The sequence below is a fragment of the Nothoprocta perdicaria genome, unplaced genomic scaffold (genome assembly GCF_003342845.1).
Source record: "Nothoprocta perdicaria isolate Ctin4 unplaced genomic scaffold, notPer1 scaffold_78, whole genome shotgun sequence".
In the NCBI taxonomy this organism is placed as follows: domain Eukaryota; kingdom Metazoa; phylum Chordata; class Aves; order Tinamiformes; family Tinamidae; genus Nothoprocta; species Nothoprocta perdicaria.
In genome coordinates, this window is record NW_020456065.1 from 2,750,244 (window position 1) to 2,768,830 (window position 18,587).

The 18,587-nt window shown below is 42.0% G+C and overlaps 1 protein-coding gene across 2 annotated transcripts in view; it reads right to left on the reverse strand.

Annotated features, from left to right (window-relative positions):
* Positions 1-8,848: 8,848 nt before the first annotated feature.
* NRIP1 (nuclear receptor interacting protein 1) overlaps positions 8,849-18,587 on the reverse strand; it is a 70,798-nt gene continuing 61,059 nt past the window's right edge. For both annotated transcript variants that reach the window (XM_026051639.1, XM_026051638.1), the window contains exon 4: positions 8,849-14,313. In XM_026051639.1, coding sequence (XP_025907424.1) covers positions 10,472-13,963 — 3,492 coding nt within the window. In that variant the 5' untranslated portion in view covers positions 13,964-14,313 and the 3' untranslated portion in view covers positions 8,849-10,471. The remainder of the gene's footprint in view (positions 14,314-18,587) is intronic.

An 18,587-nucleotide genomic window follows, 5' to 3' on the forward strand; every position in this document is an offset into this window, starting at 1 on the left:
GGTTTTGAAGTACAGCAAGAGCAGCAAGAGCAACCCATGCTTATGGCAGGAAGACTGCAGCGATAGCTGCTGTACTTGAATAAAGACTGATATAGCTGCTGTAATTGCTGCTCTATATAAATAAAAAGCCTAGAAGTCAATAGGGATTTCCAGTTTTTTTCAGGAGCCTGAGCAGAGCCTTTCTGCTCAGTAACCATATCCTACCTGTGCAGGGCCTACAGCAAGGCATCCTGGTGCCATGCCGCTCTTCTCAAGGTCTCACCTCACTTGTCCCTCTTCTCCAGGACTCTTACAGCAAGCTCTACCCATCCTCATTCCCACCAGGCTCCKAACGCTGCTGTTTACCCAGCTGAGCACTGGGAATGCTCTCAGCATGCAGCAGTAGCAACTGTGGCCAGCAGGGCTTAGTTATGTGTTCTTCTCTCTTTGGTATCTCCTTGCCCAGGAAAATGCATGTCATCAAGTGGAGGAGGAGACTTATCCTAGATCCTAAATCTCATGCTAAATACTTTGCTGCAAAGCACAGGGCCCCACATCACAGGCTGCCACATCAAAACCTTTGTCCCGGGACAGCTACACGTTGGCTCTGGTGTGGCCGTGTTTGCTCTGGGCCAACTGGGAAGGTGCTCACAGGGTGACACTGCACAGGATACAGTAGATCAACCAGCTACTTCTGTGGCCCATGTTGTATGAACTGCAGCAGATTTCAGTAGCCCCTTGATGCAAATTGGGAGATTTAGAACCTGAACTAGGGCAGATGCTTATGCAACGATCACGATCCCACGTCACTGCCATTAATACTTACCACTCCAAGCATCTTGGGTACGGAGGAGCAAAGCTCAGCCTTTCTCAGAGCAGGCTTCTGTTCCAAGCAGGAGGTTCCTGGTACTGTCTGGAGACATCTTGTGCATGGTGCAACTGTAGTGCATTAAAGGCATATTTTGAAATCAAACAGCAAGCCATACTCCTCTAGTGTAAGCTCAGGAATACGTTTGTGGAAAAAGAAAGAGACATAGATGATAAGAAAACTGAAATAGCACCTTTCTTACAAAGGTGAACCAAGTTTTCAAGTGCAAAGCAGGCATGGGAGGATAATAATGAAAAAAAAAATCTGTTGAAATCAGTCTTTTTTATGTAACTAGCTTTATCCTTAGACCTCTGCAAGCTTCAAAGAGTGGGATGTATTCAATACAATAGCTGCTGCCTGCTTCTGGACAGTAACTCCTTCCGCTTCTAAATTAATAACTGCAAATCTCTGCAACACAGAAACAGAACAACTCTTGGGGCTGTTAACGTTAGCAGTAGGGGATACTCGGCGCTCCCTCTGCTTCCATCAGCAGCTGCCACTGTTTTGTTACCAGCGAGAGAAGCAGCCTCCAGTTCCCAGCCACGTCTGTGTCCGATTTCGTGCAGACGGCAGCGCTTGGCTCCCGGCTGCCTGCGCTGCCGTCCTGTGTTCCCAATGGGAAACAGGTGGCGGGCCGGAATGGGAGCAGGCCACAGGCTGCCAGCTGCACCATGCTGCACACACTTTGAAGGAAGCTACTTCCTTTCTTTCCTTTTTTTTTTTTTTTTTTTAATAGCCAGTTTCATACGTTGTCCTTAGACTTGGGCTTTATGTTTTGTGTCCTTTTCCAAAACTCTTAAATAGCAGATTTGAGGCTAAAAATGGCTCTGTAATATACACTTGGTTTCTTTCTGTCACAGTAAGCAGTATTCCAAAATGAAGGAAAAACACACTGGGGTGGAAGGAGGTCACAGCCCCTGTTCCTAGCACACAGGCATTATGTGATGTCTTGGGTGGCTACTTACAGTAGGAGAAGGCAAGACACAACATTCAATAGCCAATAAGTGCTATTTGCTTAGGCAAATGCTTACTTCAAAGCTTCAAGTCCAAAAATATTACATTTTGTTTCCTTCCTCTCTCTTTTACAGGTGATGATCTGTTTTCCACATAATTAAAAAATAAGACAAAAGGACTCAAAGGARGAGGAGGAGGAAAGAGAGCTACAGTGACTAGCATGAGAGAGAGGCACATTGCTACCCGACGGATTAAACTTCCAACTTCTATTGGCCTTCTTGCCCTCAGCAAGGGTGTCCACCCCAGGCAGCCTCAGAGGTTCACAAATTCAAATTTCAAGGTTTTTCCATCTATCTGCATTATTTACCACTACTATGCTACTGACTTCAAAGCTGCTTCTTCCTACTCSCAGTGCAAAGAACTCAGGGTTTCTCCCAGGCGGTAGCTATGATGTTTTGGTTAGACATATCAAAAACCTATGCCTATCTCAAAAGTGGCTGCTTTTGACAAGGAGCTTCATCTCAAAGGTAAATGTTTGGGTCTCTGCTGAAGCCCTGCAAAGAGGCATTAGAGTGACTTCCTGTTCCACCTTTCGCACAACTCTATAAAAGTTTTTCCAGGTCAGAAAGTATTAGATACACGGCTTGTATTGAGTTAGTTGTAGGGCAACCAACTCAAAACATGTTGAAAGCTTCTAGTTTCTCTCTTTTAAAGTACCAATGGTGAGATTTGGATGTGGGATCTGGTCAGGCAGAACTCAGAAAACAAAGACATTGTGCTGCAGTTCCAAAGGTGCAGACAGGCAAAGAAGGCACAGCGACAGACTGGACAGCTCTCAGTCCCAGAGATACCCATGGCTTACTTGCAGAAGTCRCCTGTGAGGTCTACACTCACATTTTCAAAAGAGAGACTCCTAAGCACACAAGGGTACAGCTTCAAAGCCAACATTGGCTTCAGTAAAGGCTGGGGCCAGAGGGCTCCTGCTGGCTTGGAGAATAGCCTGGTCTGCCTCAAGTACCTCACCTCGCTGAACTAGCCCGGGCAGAGAGATGCAAGAATCGTCTGACTCTGTGAAGAGGGCCAGGAAGTCATTTCTGCACCTCTCCTCAGTGCACTGCTACGCACCGAAAGCACACGGTGACTTCAATCGTGGAAGCAGGATTCAAGCTTATCTAACCGGCACAGTCACCAGTCAATAATGATCACTTTGCATTCGGTTAAATTCTAAGCRGTTTAATCAGAAAAGTAATCTGGAAATAGCGACAAATCTCTTCACTCATTAAGAGCAAGCAGTCCTTAAACAGCCAAATGGAAGTGGGCTGCTGTGAGCTCACGTCAGCATATGCGCTTTCATTGGTGGCACTCAAATGCACCGACAGCAAAGATTTTGACGTGCCGCGTTTGTCCTGCTCCCTCTGAGTCACTCTGACAATCAAAAGGAAATAGCAGKATTACCATTAGCTATTACCTGCATGTCTCAGCCACTGCCCAAAGGCCGTATCAGGTCCCTACACACATTCCCATGGTCTCTAATGTGCTGGGCAGGTGTAAAGGAAAAGTTGGTTTACATTTCAGCTGCAAAATTAGTACTTTTTTTTTTTTTTTTTCCTAGAAGATGTATAAAGCTCAAAAAAATAAATAATCTTTTTCTTTGAATTATCTTAATATGTTGAGATCCATTTTTTGAATTATATCAAGCAGTGATTTTTATTACTACTGCAACAAATTTGATAAAGGTTTTTTTCCCAATACACAGACCCGCACACCTTTGATGCTCATAATGTTAGTTTCACTGAAGATCATAAGATGAAGCTGCCAAGTCTCATGAATGCAATTGAGAGTTATATAGCTCTATTATACATATAGATGTCTCTAATACACACATGCACACACACACACATATATATATGTATTACATATATACTCTTTACTGTGCTTTAAAATCTTTGAAGCAAAACCTTTTCTTTATCCAGTGGCTGTTTTGGTTTGGCATGTATCATCATCAGATATATCTCTTGTTTTGTAAGGAAATAACCAGAGATCGAGCCAATTCGGCATCACCACAGGTCTGCCTGTAGAGTTCACTGCCAGTTTGAGGCACTTTTGAACAAGTTTAGCTCGAATCACTAGGCAAAGTTGTTAACATTCACTTGGAGTGAATGTTTCTTGGAATATTAACACCCTTTCAACATTCTCGTCACTCCAAAGACTGCTCGCATACCATACGCTCCCTCCAGAGGCCTATATGTTTCTGGTAGACACAAAGTAAGTTTTCCTTGGTGTTACMATACATCCCTGAATTCTTGCTGAGTAATAAACCAAAAAACTGGATGATACTCAGATGGCTTCAATAAACTGCCCTTGACATCATCACCTGATAAATAAATGTACTGTTGCTTTTGCTTAGTTGGTAGAAGCAAAATTAAAGGAGCCATGTCAGTGGGGAAGCATGGATTTCTGAAGTGATTTTCAAGCTGCATCATTAGAAAACCAGACTGCCTCTGCAGGCACGCAGCATTTTTATAGGGCTGTATTTTGCCTTCGCCAGTCACCCCTGAAACCAGGGGCAGGTCTCCTTAAAGAGAAAAGAGGCTGAGCATAAGGAGGACGCAAGAGCTTTTCCCTCCAAAGTGGGGCGGAGCATCAGTGGTAGCATTATATTTTAAGGCACACACTTTAAGACAAGACATCCGAAGTGATCCTATGGACAGCTGGTCTCTCAATCACATGCCGGATACTTGCCAACTCAATTCAGCATACCAGCTACAGAAACAGTCAAAATGCTTGGTTACATGCAGTCTGACGATCTATCTGAAATCTACAGAGCTGGAGTTATTGCTTTCCAATTAACGTTACAAATTCCAATTGGTATTTTACAGAAGCTTCGCAAGAACCTCACAAACGCATATTTATTGTTGTCTGAAGCGATCAGAGAGAAAACATGGGATAATTCATGAAAATAGCTGCAGTATTACCCARGAATGACATCTTCATGTGATTTGCTTGCAGCTGTACAGCTCCAGACACACTTTGCCTATGCATCTGTCAAACACAAATTCTCTGGTAAAACACAAATTGCACTAATGTTGTAATCCAATTTAAGAGCACCAAAATATAAACCAAGCACACTGTTCAATCTTTGTCTAGTCTTCATGGAGAAACTGAGTTCATTTTTCAACATGTTTTGCTTAAGAACACAACGGAACACAACTGAAAAGTCCTCCCTGTGACATGGGCCAACTCCTGTTTTAATGGGAAAACATGCCCTTTTTGTTGAAAAATAATACTGCACAGAGATTCTGAAATCACTTCAACATTTGTTCCAAACAAGTCTTGTGGGAATATTCTTATCTAAAAACTTCCAGTTTATGACTAATGATGTCAAGTAAATAAAGTGAATGCTATCTTATACATAATAAAGTGTCTTGTAAAATAAAAGTGCTAATCTGATTTAACTTGTTTCATATCCAGCTCTATGACTCTCATTTTTCATTTTCATTCTTGTTGAAATATATATAGTGCCCGCAAATCCCTTATTTTTGTCATAAATTTGTATTAATAGCGCTCAGAGCCCAATAACACTCCAATAATAAAAAGTACACATGAAATAAAGCAGATTTAAAAACCATCAAGACAATGCATTTTTCTCATTTATTCAAATCTTCTGCAGGAAGTAAACACTGAAAGATTTAAAAAAACTTCACACTGCAGTATGTACAGTTTTGTGACATCACATGAGGAAATTAATTTCTAATTAAAAAAAAAAAAAAAAGAGAGAGACCAGTTAGATTAATTGCTGAAAACACATCACAACGAATTTGGTTGTTGTAAATCCCCAAATTCTTATGTATGGCAATGAAAATCAATATTCCTTTGTTTTACAATGACGGAATAGTCCTGATACAATATTTCAATTATGCAAAGTGGAATCCTGAACTTCTTTGACTGATTATAGTTGTATGGATTCTCCATGTTTTAAAAGTAGTTTTGAGTTTTTTTTCCCAGACCCTTTTGATTTGAAGCACATTCTTTCACAAAGCTAAAATACCACAGCAGAAGTCATGTCCAGAAGTGGAATACTGTTGTGTTTTGAACTGACCTGACTTGTTAAGACATTTTTGCCAACGCACAGATGCACAGGGTCCCCCATGCACTTTTCATGCAGCAGGTAATCACAACTTTAAATAAAAGTATTTTTCTATACATTCTTCCAGACTTGCAACTGTATACATACATGCAAAAGTTTTTAAACCTATGTGATCATATTTACACTTATACATGGAATATACATAACAAAAAAAGATTAAAAGGTTTTTTTCCTTTGCATTAGAACAATACAAAATATGTATTTTTCATTAAGGAAACCACTATTTACATCACCTTTTAAAAACCAGTTTCAACATATTATAGGTGTAACAAGTCAATAATATTTACATTATATATAAATATATATAATATATACTTACCAGCTTACTCCTCTGTAAGATGTAGCAGAGAACAAACTGGTAATATCATGTCACTGACGTCAATGAGAGCTGYAATACTTTCACCAACATTTAACAGGGAAAATTTAAACCATTCATTTCTTTCTTTTAAAAACGTTTGTAAATTAAGAATTTAAAAACATTACTAAGAAGAAATGGCTAAAAAAAGCAAAAGCTATGGCTGAATTCCCTTTTCAACTGTAACGCTTATCGACGTCTCAACTGCACTGATGGGTTGGACAGTATCAGTAGAAAAGATTCTGGCAAAACAGCTTTGATTCTGTGGTCATATATTACTTCCCTCTTATTTTCTCARTTTGGGCAGGACAGATACTAGAAATTGCCCTGTCTACCTCAGCTCCGTATACTCTGGGGCAAATAAAAAATACACCTGTGTGACAATTACAAGTGAACCCTCAAACCTGTTTCCCTTGGGCGCTACACCAAGAGGTGGCAGAGGCAGCCTGAACATCCGCCTGGCTATGACCTGGAAGGAGGCACAGGGCGCCTCACGACATGGCTGCCGCTGCTGCTGCTGCTGCTCTGCTAGGGAGGTTAAGGCCGGCTCGGCCAAAAGGCCCAAGGGGCGGCAATGGCATCTTCAGCGATGGTGTAGGCACCTCCTCAAGGCAGTTTTCCACTGCTCCCTGGGCAGGAGGGAGGTCTCCTCCTCTCCCTCATCTCCTCCTCTCCCTSTGCGGTGACTGTGATGTTGCACAAGAGCCCCAGGGCGCCCCACGCCTCCCGCCCACAGGGCCCTACTTGGCAAGTCACACAGCGCACGGTTTCTGCTCAAGCCTGCAGTCAAAGGGCCAGACTGAAACCTCAGCCTCCCATTGGAGGCTGCCTTATCTCTGCCTTCTCTCTCGCACCCCCGAGGAGGCATCCTGGGGACAGCTGCAATGCGTTAGCTCCTGGGAGTAAATGTCTATGGAATCAAGGAGAGGGCAGCGCCCTGCCCTGATGACCTGGGTTTGTCACTAGCCCTACWGGGGCAGTGGGAGTGGAGGATCTCTGGGTTCCTCGGGTCAGTGTGGCGGTCCTTCTGCTGGTGCAGCACATCCAGCTGCTCCTACGCTTCCCTTTTCCCACGGGACAACTGAGAAGGACAACTTCCCAAGGAAAATGAAGGTGACCTCCTCCTGCTTACCTGGGCTACAAAATAACAGTAATAAAAAATAATAAAGATGAAACCCCTCAGGTTTAAAACTGTGGATAGGGCTGACTTAGAGAGCACTCTCTTTCTTAGGGAGGAGTATCTTGAGTGATACTGGAGCATTTGGCACAGAGGAGAGTTGTCACCCTCAGCGTCCGACTGAAGGGCATCAGATCGGCAAGTCTGCCTCTCAAGGGCCTCACTCTGTCATGTTACACACTGCTTGAGACTGCCAGGTCTTCAACAGGAATCGAGCTTCTTCTGTGAACAGCATGTCGAGGGATTAAATTTCTGTATATATTTTTGTTAACACTTTACTGACGTCCGTGAGAATGGCAATACCCTTTTTTTTTTTTTTTTAATTAACATCACCTATGAGGAAAGCTAAACCGTTAACCAATAAAACTGTTTGGCAATTAACATTTTAACTTAAATGGTTTATAAAGCTTTAAAAACTAAATGTTCAAAAGTATATATTATAACAATAGACTACCACAGAATAAATACATAGGTAAGCACACTCCTGGGACTCCGGCAGTACTTTCTGTTAGGTTAGTTAGACAACATTTCCTGCTTTTCAATTGAATTTTCTTTTGCTGAAAAGTTTTCCAAACGCCTTATCTCACACCATTTCATGCTGCTTTTTCTGTGGAGACCTTCAAGTAAATGTATATCCATGTATTTAGTCTGGGGACCATCTATTATTCTATATTGCATATATTTCCTAACTATATACATGTTGTTTCAAGAAAAATAATCAATTAAGACTTTTAAGAGACATTTAATGGATGGAACAAATACCATCTTTTTAATATTTATGTTGGTTTGACTCATATAAAAAGAATTCATTTCCACTGTCAATCTAAAATATACTTTATCTCGTTCATGATTATTCTATGACACATTTGAATTGTCATTGGGCCACTTATAAATGCAAATATTAAAGACAAACAAAATTTTATTTTTATATTATACTTCCGACAATGACATTTAAAATGACATTAAATTTGTGTGAAGGTTTTAAAATAGAAATCTTCTTTGTACAGCCCATCAATATATTACGCTTCACCCAAATAACATAAAAATATATCTTTAAATTGCTGTTACTTCTCATATAAACCTAGGGGAATGTTTTATATTAGATACTGCCAAATGTTTGTGTTCCCTAAAAGAAGGTATCCCCCCGCGGGGAGAAAGCAGAATAGTGGTACATTTGCCAGCTGGCACCCGGGATAAGGCCCTTTTGGAGGGACAGCACTAGAAAGGCCGCAAACTGATTCCGGACTGGGAGCAGGGGACGAGAAGGGAGGAAAAATCCTGCTGTGTGTAGTTGAGACAGCAGCTTGGGAAAAGTTCTGGCGCACCATCAGTACTCAGCAGTGAAAATAATCAAAATTAAAACAAAAAAAAAAAAAAAGAGAGAGAGAGATGCATTTGCACGGGCCAAATGCTGAACTGCTTTCTGGTAACAGTGGCAATTATTGGTTCAGTCTGACACGGCACAGAACCTCTGTGTCGTGGGTAAATCAAAATGCAGCAAAACTTACAGTTACTAATAACGCATATAATTTAGAGGAGCTTGATTCTGTTTTCTGCCTGCCCCGGGAGAACTGCGGGCTGCCTCCGTGTGGAGCTAACCCAGGCTCCGGGGAAAGCGGAGCTCCGAGGCTCTCCCCACTCAGCAGTTCTTTCACGGTGCCTCAGCTTTCATTGGAATATTCAGTTACTTCCAACTCGGCTGATACTGCCAGATGTTACAAATCACAGCGCAGGTGGGGATCAAGGAAAAGGGCACAGGGGCATTTCTGAGACATATCCCACTACCCATTACAGAACATGAAAAAACTACAATTTTATCCTCAAAGAAAAATTATTCTAAAAGCAGTTTTTTTCTGCTACTAGAGGATAGTGCATTAAAGTAATAAATATTGGCAGAAAATGGATTCTTTCCCCTTGTTGTAGAGAGAAGCCAACTCGTTTTTCAGTGAAACCCAAGTCTGTAGTCAAGTGGAAGTCAGATGTGGCGCTTCAGTGCAGCTGATGCTCTTTGGTAAAGGAAGCAAGGTGGTCCTAAGCAAACAACTCGCGTTATCCCATTCACAACTGTCCACTGTTTTCCTCACTAAATCAATGACAGGCTTTTTCAGTGCTCCAAGAGATATTCTGACGTTCCCCTTGTAAGCTGGGAAAGGACAGGAATGCGCCAACAGAAGACTCATGCAGTACTTGCAGAGTACATGAAAATCTACTGTTAATAGAAAAATCTAGGAAAAATTTTACTCATAACTAAGAACTTATAACTCCAGCTAAGGATCGTGAGGAGGGCATTTCTCAAAGGGAGGAGGAAGAAAAAAAGTAGATGTTACACCACTATTCTGGAAGGACCACAAACAGGATTTAAAAATAACAATAAAAATTTGGAAGCACTAAAAATTACATTTCAGTGCACTTCAGTTATTAACACTGACACAGGTTTGCTAATATGATGAGCTAATACCTTGGACGGACTGCTCCATTTCTTAAAAGTTATTCTTAAAATTTCACAAAACATATTAAATATTCAAAAAAAGTACACTGTCTCTATGCTTAGGCTTCCCAAAAAAAAAAAAAAAAAAGGATTATTTTACAGAGGAGGGAGGAAACGCAGCATTACCACCACCTAGGCTGTACACTGATACTTTATGTTATGCCAAGGACTTGCAGATCCAAGTAAGACTCTGATCCAAGAGTGCTCATAACTTAATCAGATGCATACAGAAATGTTTCGTACAAATTACAACCTTTCTAGTTTCCTTGTGACAATCTATTATAAAGCAATTTTTATCTACATGTGTTTTAAATAACATCACCAGAAAAATAAGAAGTTTATCAAATGAAAACGTTTCAATTAGACCATGCTCTTCTCAAATCATGCTCAATTTATACAGTATTCAAGTTCATACTCATTTTTTTTCTTTTTCTTTCTTTCTTTTTTTTTTTTAAAACAAAGATTCAAAACCACTGATTGTAAACTCATTGGGAGGTTGTATTTTATTCTGGCTCTTTTTTGATTGTTAGCACTTTTTCCAAAAGTCCATGCACTTCTCCATTCACACCATGCTGATGAGAGGCCTTATGCCCCATATGGCTGTTGTAAGGGCTTCGCAAGCTGTTGAAAGGGCTTTTTAGCTCCGCATCAGAYGTTAGCTCCTCTTTGATTGTAACGCGGGCTGTGCTATCAGTAAACGAAGGCTCATTCCAAATGTCCTTGTCATGTGCTTCTTGGCTACTGACAGAGTTGCCACCTTTCTGTAACATGTAATACAATATTGGGTTGGTTTTGGTCAGTCTCGGAGATTCTTTCTCGTAATCGTTCTTGTCCACGCCTGTGATGACCCATCTGATGGGTCCTTTTTCACTGGGCACGGGACACAAACCGAACTGCTCAGATTCAGGTCTAGACACGGTACTCCCCAAATGCTCAGGGAAGGGGGAACTGGCAGGACTTTTTACTGCTACCGGATACTGAAATGTTCTGTGATCTACACAATTGCTCTGCTGCACAGGACTTCCCATCAGCGAGTTCACGGCAGAAATGCTGAACTCAGGTTTATTAACCGTTGCATTGCTTTTGCTGCCTTTTTTCTTGCCCTCAGTCAGTATGTTATTCCTATGTTGTGACACATCTCTCTCACAGTTTTCTGACAGAAGCAGCTGTTTCAACACATTAAAGCCTTTACTATCTCTAGACCAGCTCCTATTTTCACTTTCGCTACTTGAACCGTGACCTACAGCATACTTAAATTCAGTATCACTTCTGTTGAATTTCAGCTCTTGCTGGTTAAGCAAAGGCCCATAGAGCGCTTCTGCAGCAGAAACGTGGTTGCCAGCAGCATCAGACACATTACTTTTCATCTTTTTTAATGGACTTTCCGAAGGCTCCGCATGAAGCTTCCTCTTCTTCGGTACGGTGCAAAGACTCTTTGATTCGAGATGCGTCAGCTCGCTGTTTCGGTGACTTCTGTCCAGCTCCTCCGCGGGGTAACTATCCTGGTTCTGTCTCAGCAATCTACTTAGCAGGCCGTTTTTGGAAAAAGAGAAATCTTGAGGTGAAAGAGGCTCAGATTTCAAGTCTGGAGATGCTGGAGAGGCAGCCGTGCTTCTCTGCAGCGAATGAACAAATCCTTGAAATTTGTTACCTTTGCACTCTTGTATTTGCTGTGCATTCGAGTTGTAAGGAACATTTGATTCTTCAGGAGGTTCACTTTTTATTTTCACTGTCAATATTTGTTCACTCAGAGCCTTATCCACCGGTTCTTGAGAACTTCCGTCTTTTAAAAGCATCTTCTCTTTCTTTTCGCTCTTTCCTTTATTCGGAGTGCCCAGAAGCAGCTGAAGGACAGTGCGCCTTTCAAGGAGATTTTCTATTTCTGAACCGGGGAGCCCTTGTTCAGGGGGTGCAGGCTGACAGCCGAATATTTTGCTGTTTTCTTCCTGCGTGCTCAATTTATTGGGAAGCAGCGGGCTGTTCAGYCTGTCAATGAGGCCCACGGGTTTCTCCGTGCTCCCAGCGAGCAGCTGCTTGCTGCTTCTTTGCTCCTCGCTGGCCATGGCCGTCTGCATGCCGCACTGCGCAAGGTTCTGCAGCAGCTTGCTGGCGCTGAAAGCCGAGGCGTTCTGGGGGCTCTCGTTTCTGCTCAGCTTAGCCCCCTGAATTTCTTTGCTTTTGGAGAGGTCTATCAAATGCTTAGAGGCGGGATTCGCCAGCCTCTCTGGCGGGAGGCTGCAGGCGTAGGGTGGCGAGCTGCGCTTCATGGCTAGAAACGACTGATGCGAGAGATTGATGGGAGAGTCTGCTTTTGTGGAAGCCAGCAGAGGTGGAGTGCTTAATGGAGTCACGCGGTTCGCACTGGGACTGTCAGTAACAGGAGTCCTTTTACCAGTCTGTACAGTGAATTTTGCCACATCAGCTGCACTGTGTGGTCCCTGAGGGTCATTACATTTGTCCACCTTTTCCTCGCTCTTATGTCCAAGTAACAACTGAAGCAGGGTTACTTTCTGATGGGGATTCAACTTAGAAGCCTTCGGAGTGTCTTTGTCTTCCTTGTTCTCTGGACAAGGAATTTTTGGATCCCAGTTATGAAGCAAGGATTGAGTCAGGTTATCCAGAGATGCAGATGGACCCGCATCCGGTTTGTCTGTCCTCTGCTTAAAGGATAAGTCTATAGGAAGACAGTTAGAATGGGAGCTTTCATCGTCACTGCTGTCATCTTCTGTRAAACTAGGATTGTTGTCTGAATACTCATCAACAGTTGTTGGCGTGCTGCTGTCCTCAAAAATGCTGGCTCTCTCAGTGGGTTCGTGCCCTCTGGCTTGTTTGGTGGTGTTCTGGCTTTTCAGGAGATGCAAGAGCAAGCTGTTGCTGGGAGAGGTTTTCAAGTTACTTCTTTCCAAAGTACTTTTGTATCCCACCGCTTTGGGAGGCGAGGGCATGATTCCTGCTGAGCTCTGAAATGGTGGCATATTGCTTTTGCTAGACACCGTTTTGGTTGATGATCTTGTTTGACCATTGAGATGGCTTGTCACTCCTTTCGATACACCAAACTGGCCAACGTCTTTCTTGGCACTTTCTTGTAACCTGGCCATAGCTGCGAGTCTCTCACTTGCTATTTGATTTGCGTTTTGTGCTTTTAAAGCATGTTCCCTGGAGTACTGCTGCAAATGAGCTTCACTGGAGAGCAGCAAAGCTAGCTGGCTGCACGCCACGCTGGGCTTGGGTGAAGCTGCAGGACTGGATCGTTTCTCCACCATGCTTGCAACAGCTTGTAATCTTGCAGCACACGACAGTGGCTCACTGACCACTTTAGGGCTGCTCTGCACTGCATGGGGAGATTCTATAAACCTCTCTTTGGGCAGGTTCTTGGTTATATCGGGTAGGCTGCTGTCCAGCTTCTGGTCTTTCGCTTTGCTCTTCTTCAGTAGAGTCTTCAGGTGACTGGATGCAACTCCATAGCACCTTAGGTCCTTCTCCACTTGTAACGAATCATGGCTAAGGGAATACCCTTGCTCCTTAAGACTCTGCCTAATCTGTTGTGACAGAGCAACGCTCTGCAGCCTAGAGCTGAATGATTGAAGCAAAGAGGCAAGTAATGTGCTATCCTGTTTGCCTTTAGGCACATTTTCAACCATGCCAGCTAATAAAGCTTCCTTCTTCCCATTTAAATCCACAATGGAATCAGACAACCGCCTTCTCTTCGCTGCGTTCCAGTCTTCAGAAGACTGCAACAGTCTGGCTTTTTTGAGATGCAGCATGCCAGATCCCTGATATGTATTTGTGTTAAGAACTTGACCATTACTTTGACAGCTGGGAAATATATTTCCAGAGAGCTTAAAGTTTGGATCCTCTCCACTATGCCCAGTGGACTTTTTGTCGACGGCAGTACCTGAGCCTCCTGCTGCTTGATGCATTAGTAATCCCTCTAGGTAAGTTAGAACAACAGAATCCTGGTGCATCTCAGAGCCAAGCTCTTCTCCATGAGTCATGTTCAATAAGAGTATCCAAGAGGGCTCTGTTTCTATTCACTTCAAAGACTAGATTGCTTTAGCTCAACTGAGATGCAGAATTAATAAATACCATGTAGAAGTCTATAGCTTTTTTTTTCACAAACTGAAAATTTCAAAGCAGGTTTCTTCCAGCAAATATTGTTTGATGAAAAAAATTTCAATCATATCGCTCTGTTGATATAAAGAACATTTATGAAAGACGTCTAGGAGGAGCACTCAGAACATGGTTCCAAGGTAATAAAGTTCCAATAAAAAATTGTCTTCTTCACCTTTCTCCAGGAAATCAGCCTTTCTTTCATCTTTTTCCATCTCCATCAGCACATAAATTCCTATGTAAAAAACAGAAAAAAAAGTGGTCATGAAAGAAGATTTAGGGTAAGATCTACGGAAATTGCGTAAGGTATTTTGAACATATTTTCTTAGACAAGAAGTTTTCTGATTCTCTTCAGATTCGGGACATAAAAGCAAAAATATCACAGAATCATAGAATGGTTAAGGTTGTAAGGAACCTCTAGAGATCATCTAGTCCAATCCTCCTGCTCCAGCAGGGACAAATAATCCCAAAATTATCCCAGAAGAAATTAAAAATAGCTTGTTCAAAACAATTTGAAGAATTTGATTAAAATGAGAGACAGAAAATTTTATAAAAACACTTAACCCAAAGTAAACTATCATCAGGATAGGTCCCATAAGGGTTTATTGCCTCTCTCTACCCTACAGCGCAAAATGAGGAACAGAGACCATGAATGGAAAACTCAAAGCCCTTTTAAAACTGCTCAAACTCCTCCCTGCTTTCCACCCCCACGCCTCCCCGAAATGCAGTTAGATTGGATTTTACTTGACAGTTGCATCAACCTTTCTACTTATTGCATAAATACATACAGCATGAAAACTGCCACTCTAAAAGAGAATTAATAAAGATAGGCATAGTGTTGGTGTATAGCTTTATATTGAATCTGTTTTGCAAGGATCAGCAGATAGAGCCTTGTTGTTGTTTGATAGGTAGATGATATGCCTAAAAGTAGAAACAAATATATCCTACTGCCCAACAGTAACCAAGATTAATGCAAAATCTAGTCCACTGGCACTACAGGAAGAAAATGTGTTACCCTTACAACTCCCAAAGATCCCAAGCCACTAGAAAGGATGCGTAACAGAAATGGAGYAAAGGCTGCTTATGAGGGCATTCCTGGTAGATCTTTATGTGAGGACTTTGACTTCTGCATTTTTCTATGTATGATGTGTATAACAGTGCAACAAAAACCATTCACAGTTATTTCCAAAGTGGCTCTCTTGTAGAACATCTCTATTCAATACTTCCTTGGATGAGGCTGTAGGCTATAAAAAACTTCATTTTTGAAAAGGACAACAATGGCACTTTTACCAGAGACATGCAAGATGCATCTCTCAGTTGTATTACACTTGTCAATGACAGCATGAACACAGTGCAGACAGTCAACACAGTTCAATATTGAGATCATTATATCACACATGCCTAGTCCCCCTCTCATTCAGTCCTAAACTAGCATAAATATTCAATAGGAACAAAGTAATCTTTCACCATCTATAGCTCTGCAATTCTCTTTCAGAGACTATAAGAACACTGAAAACCTAGACATTTTAAATGATGCAGGTGGAATCATTGTCTCCTTAAAGTAAATTAATATTTATGGATTTCTCTGAGGCCAATTTTTAATTCAAAAACTGCAAGCACCAAAAAGTCAAAAAAAAATCAGTTCCAAAAAGTCAATCAGAACAACTTAAAAAACCATAATGTTACAGACCATATATATGGCCTGCACAAATATTCCTTTACTATGATATTTGTCATATACAGAAATTTTAAACACTCAAATTTTAAAAATTTGAGTTATTTCAAAGCAGAATTGAAACACTAGCAATGCATTGTAGCACAAAGTGTATATGCCCATATATCTAAGTATCAAATGAAAAGATCGACGCTAGTAACTAGAATCTCAGTCCTCCTCTTCTCTTGCAGAAGTTGCAGTGTTTATACAAAGGTACGATTACAAATTAAACTTGGATTCATCCAAATTGAACATATCTACCATATTACTGCCGCTTCAAAGTCCCACGTACCTCTTACTGGACTTTTGTAAAGTTTCAGCCCTAAATGACTGAAGTCAGAAATAACGAATCCKTGGGAAAAAAAATACGGAATGAATCATGGAAGGGTTGAGGTTGGACAGGAGCTGTGGTCATCATCTTGTCTAACTATCCTAGAGCATGTTGCACAGGACTGTGTGCAGGTGGGTTTTCAATATCTCCAGAGAAGGAGACTCCACAATCTCTGCAGACAACATATTCTAGGGCTTTGTCACCCTCACGCTTAAAATCTTCCTCAAATTCAGGTGGARCTTCCTGTGCTTCAGTTTGTGGCTGTTCCCTCTTGTCCTGTTGCTGGCCAGCACTGTTGCTRGCCCCAACTTCTTGACATCCTCCTTTAAGATATTTGTACACATTGAKAAGATCCCCTCTCAGCACTCCACGGGGGGCCTCACCGGGACTGAGCAGACGGGCTCCCTTGACCCATAGCAGACGCTCTTCTTGATGCGCCCCAGGACACCACTGGCGTTCTTGGCCACACAGGCACATCGTTGGCTCCTAATCAACTTGTCCACCAAATCTGCCAGCATCTTCCCTGCAGAGCTGTTTCCCAGCAGGTCAAGCCCAAGTCTGATCTGGTTCATGGAGTCATTTCCTCCTAGGTGCAAGACTCAGCACTTGCCTTTGTTGAACTTCTGGAGATTTCCCTCTGCCCATCTCTTCTGCCTGTCCAGGTCCCTCTGGATGGCAGCGCAGCCCTCTGGAGCATCAGCCACCCCTCCTAGTTTTGTATCATCAGCATGCTTGCTAAGGGTGCACTCTCTCTTCATCCAGGTCACTGATGATGAAGTTGAGCAGTATTGAAGAAAATTGCTAGCTACAGACCTCTAATTAGACTCAACATCACCGATCACAACTCTTTGAGCTGCCATTCCACCTGTTCTCAATCCATGTCACTGTCCTCTCATCCAACCCACACTTCCTGAGCTTGACTATGATGATGTTATGGGAGACAATGTCAAAAATCCTGCTGAAGTCAAGGTAGTCAACATTCACCGCTCTCCCCTCATCTACTTAGACGATCTTTCCACCAGAGAAGGCTATCAGATTGGTTAAGCRTGATTTCCCCATGGTGAATCTATGCTGACTACTCTTATCATCATCCTGTCCTCCACATGCTTAGAGATGACATCTAGGGTAAGTTGTTACATCTCTTTTCCAGGATGGAGGTGGTGCTGGCTTGTTTAGTGGGTCCTCCTTCTTGCCCTCTTCTGAAGACTGGAGTGACARTGGCTTTCTTCCAGTCCTCAGACACCTCTCCTGCTCTCTATGATCTTTAAAAGATGATGGTGAGTGGCTTAGTAATAGCCACTAAATAATGAGTGCTCCCACTGCACTCATGGATACATCCCATTAGGGATGTGAATCCATGGGTGTCAAGTCTGCCTAAATGATCTCTAACCCAATCCTCCTTGATTCCTCCTTTCCCTCCTTTCTCTAGACTTCCCCTCTTGTCTTCAGGGTTTGGGATTGCTGCGGGCTGGCTCTAGCAGCAAAGAAGGCATTCAGCAACTCTGCCTTCTCTGGACCCTTCATCACCAGGGAACCCATCCTACTCAGCAGCAGACCCACATTTTCCCTAGCCTTCCTTTTGCTACTGATGTATTTGAAGAAGCCCTTCTTCTCCTTGACAGCTGCTCCCATATTTAATTCCAAACGGGCTTTAGCCTTCCTTCTGCATCGCCGCACACTCTTTCAGCATTCCTACATTCCCCCCAGACAGTCCATTTTCCACATTCTACACGTATGTGGGGAAGGTTCTGAAGAATACATCAGGCATCCCAAGTATCCAACAAATGCAGCATTAACACAGCTACGCTTACTGCTTTGAACAGTTGGGAATGAACTTTATATTGGAAAAATATATTTAGCTAGTCACATTTTTCATATTTCAAAGGGGAACGAAGCTCGCAGCACACCCTTCCTAAAAAAAAAAAAGATAGATAAATAAAGAAAGAAAAATTGGCACTTAATACCTTGTGTTTTAAGAGAAAAAAAATGGTAGATACTTTAAGGTGTATTTATTAGCTGGGAAAGAAAGCCTTGTAGGTCACCTTTAAGTTAAATCCCTGAGCAAATGCCCTGTGAGTTAAGCCAATATTTACTAAGATTTTTTTTTTTTTGGCTCTAGGTAATTAAAAAAAGACAATGCATTTATGCAAATCCCTCAGGTACTAAGCAAGTCTGCCTCAAGAGATGACACTTGGAGACAGGTTAGTTTACACTCAGGACCTATTCTAAGAAGTGTTTTACCTTTTTTTTTTTTTGGGGAATTACTTGGTGCTTGGAAAATTGAAATTAGTGATTTTGCAGAATTGATTCAAGGGAACCTTTATTAAAGAGAATTACATTTAAAAAGCACATAATGTATATGGAATAAGAAATATTCTTTTAATCCATTTAAAAAGGCTGCCATGATCCAGTGCTGCATCAGTTATTACTGTGTTATGAAACCTTGCATGACCTAACGTACAAT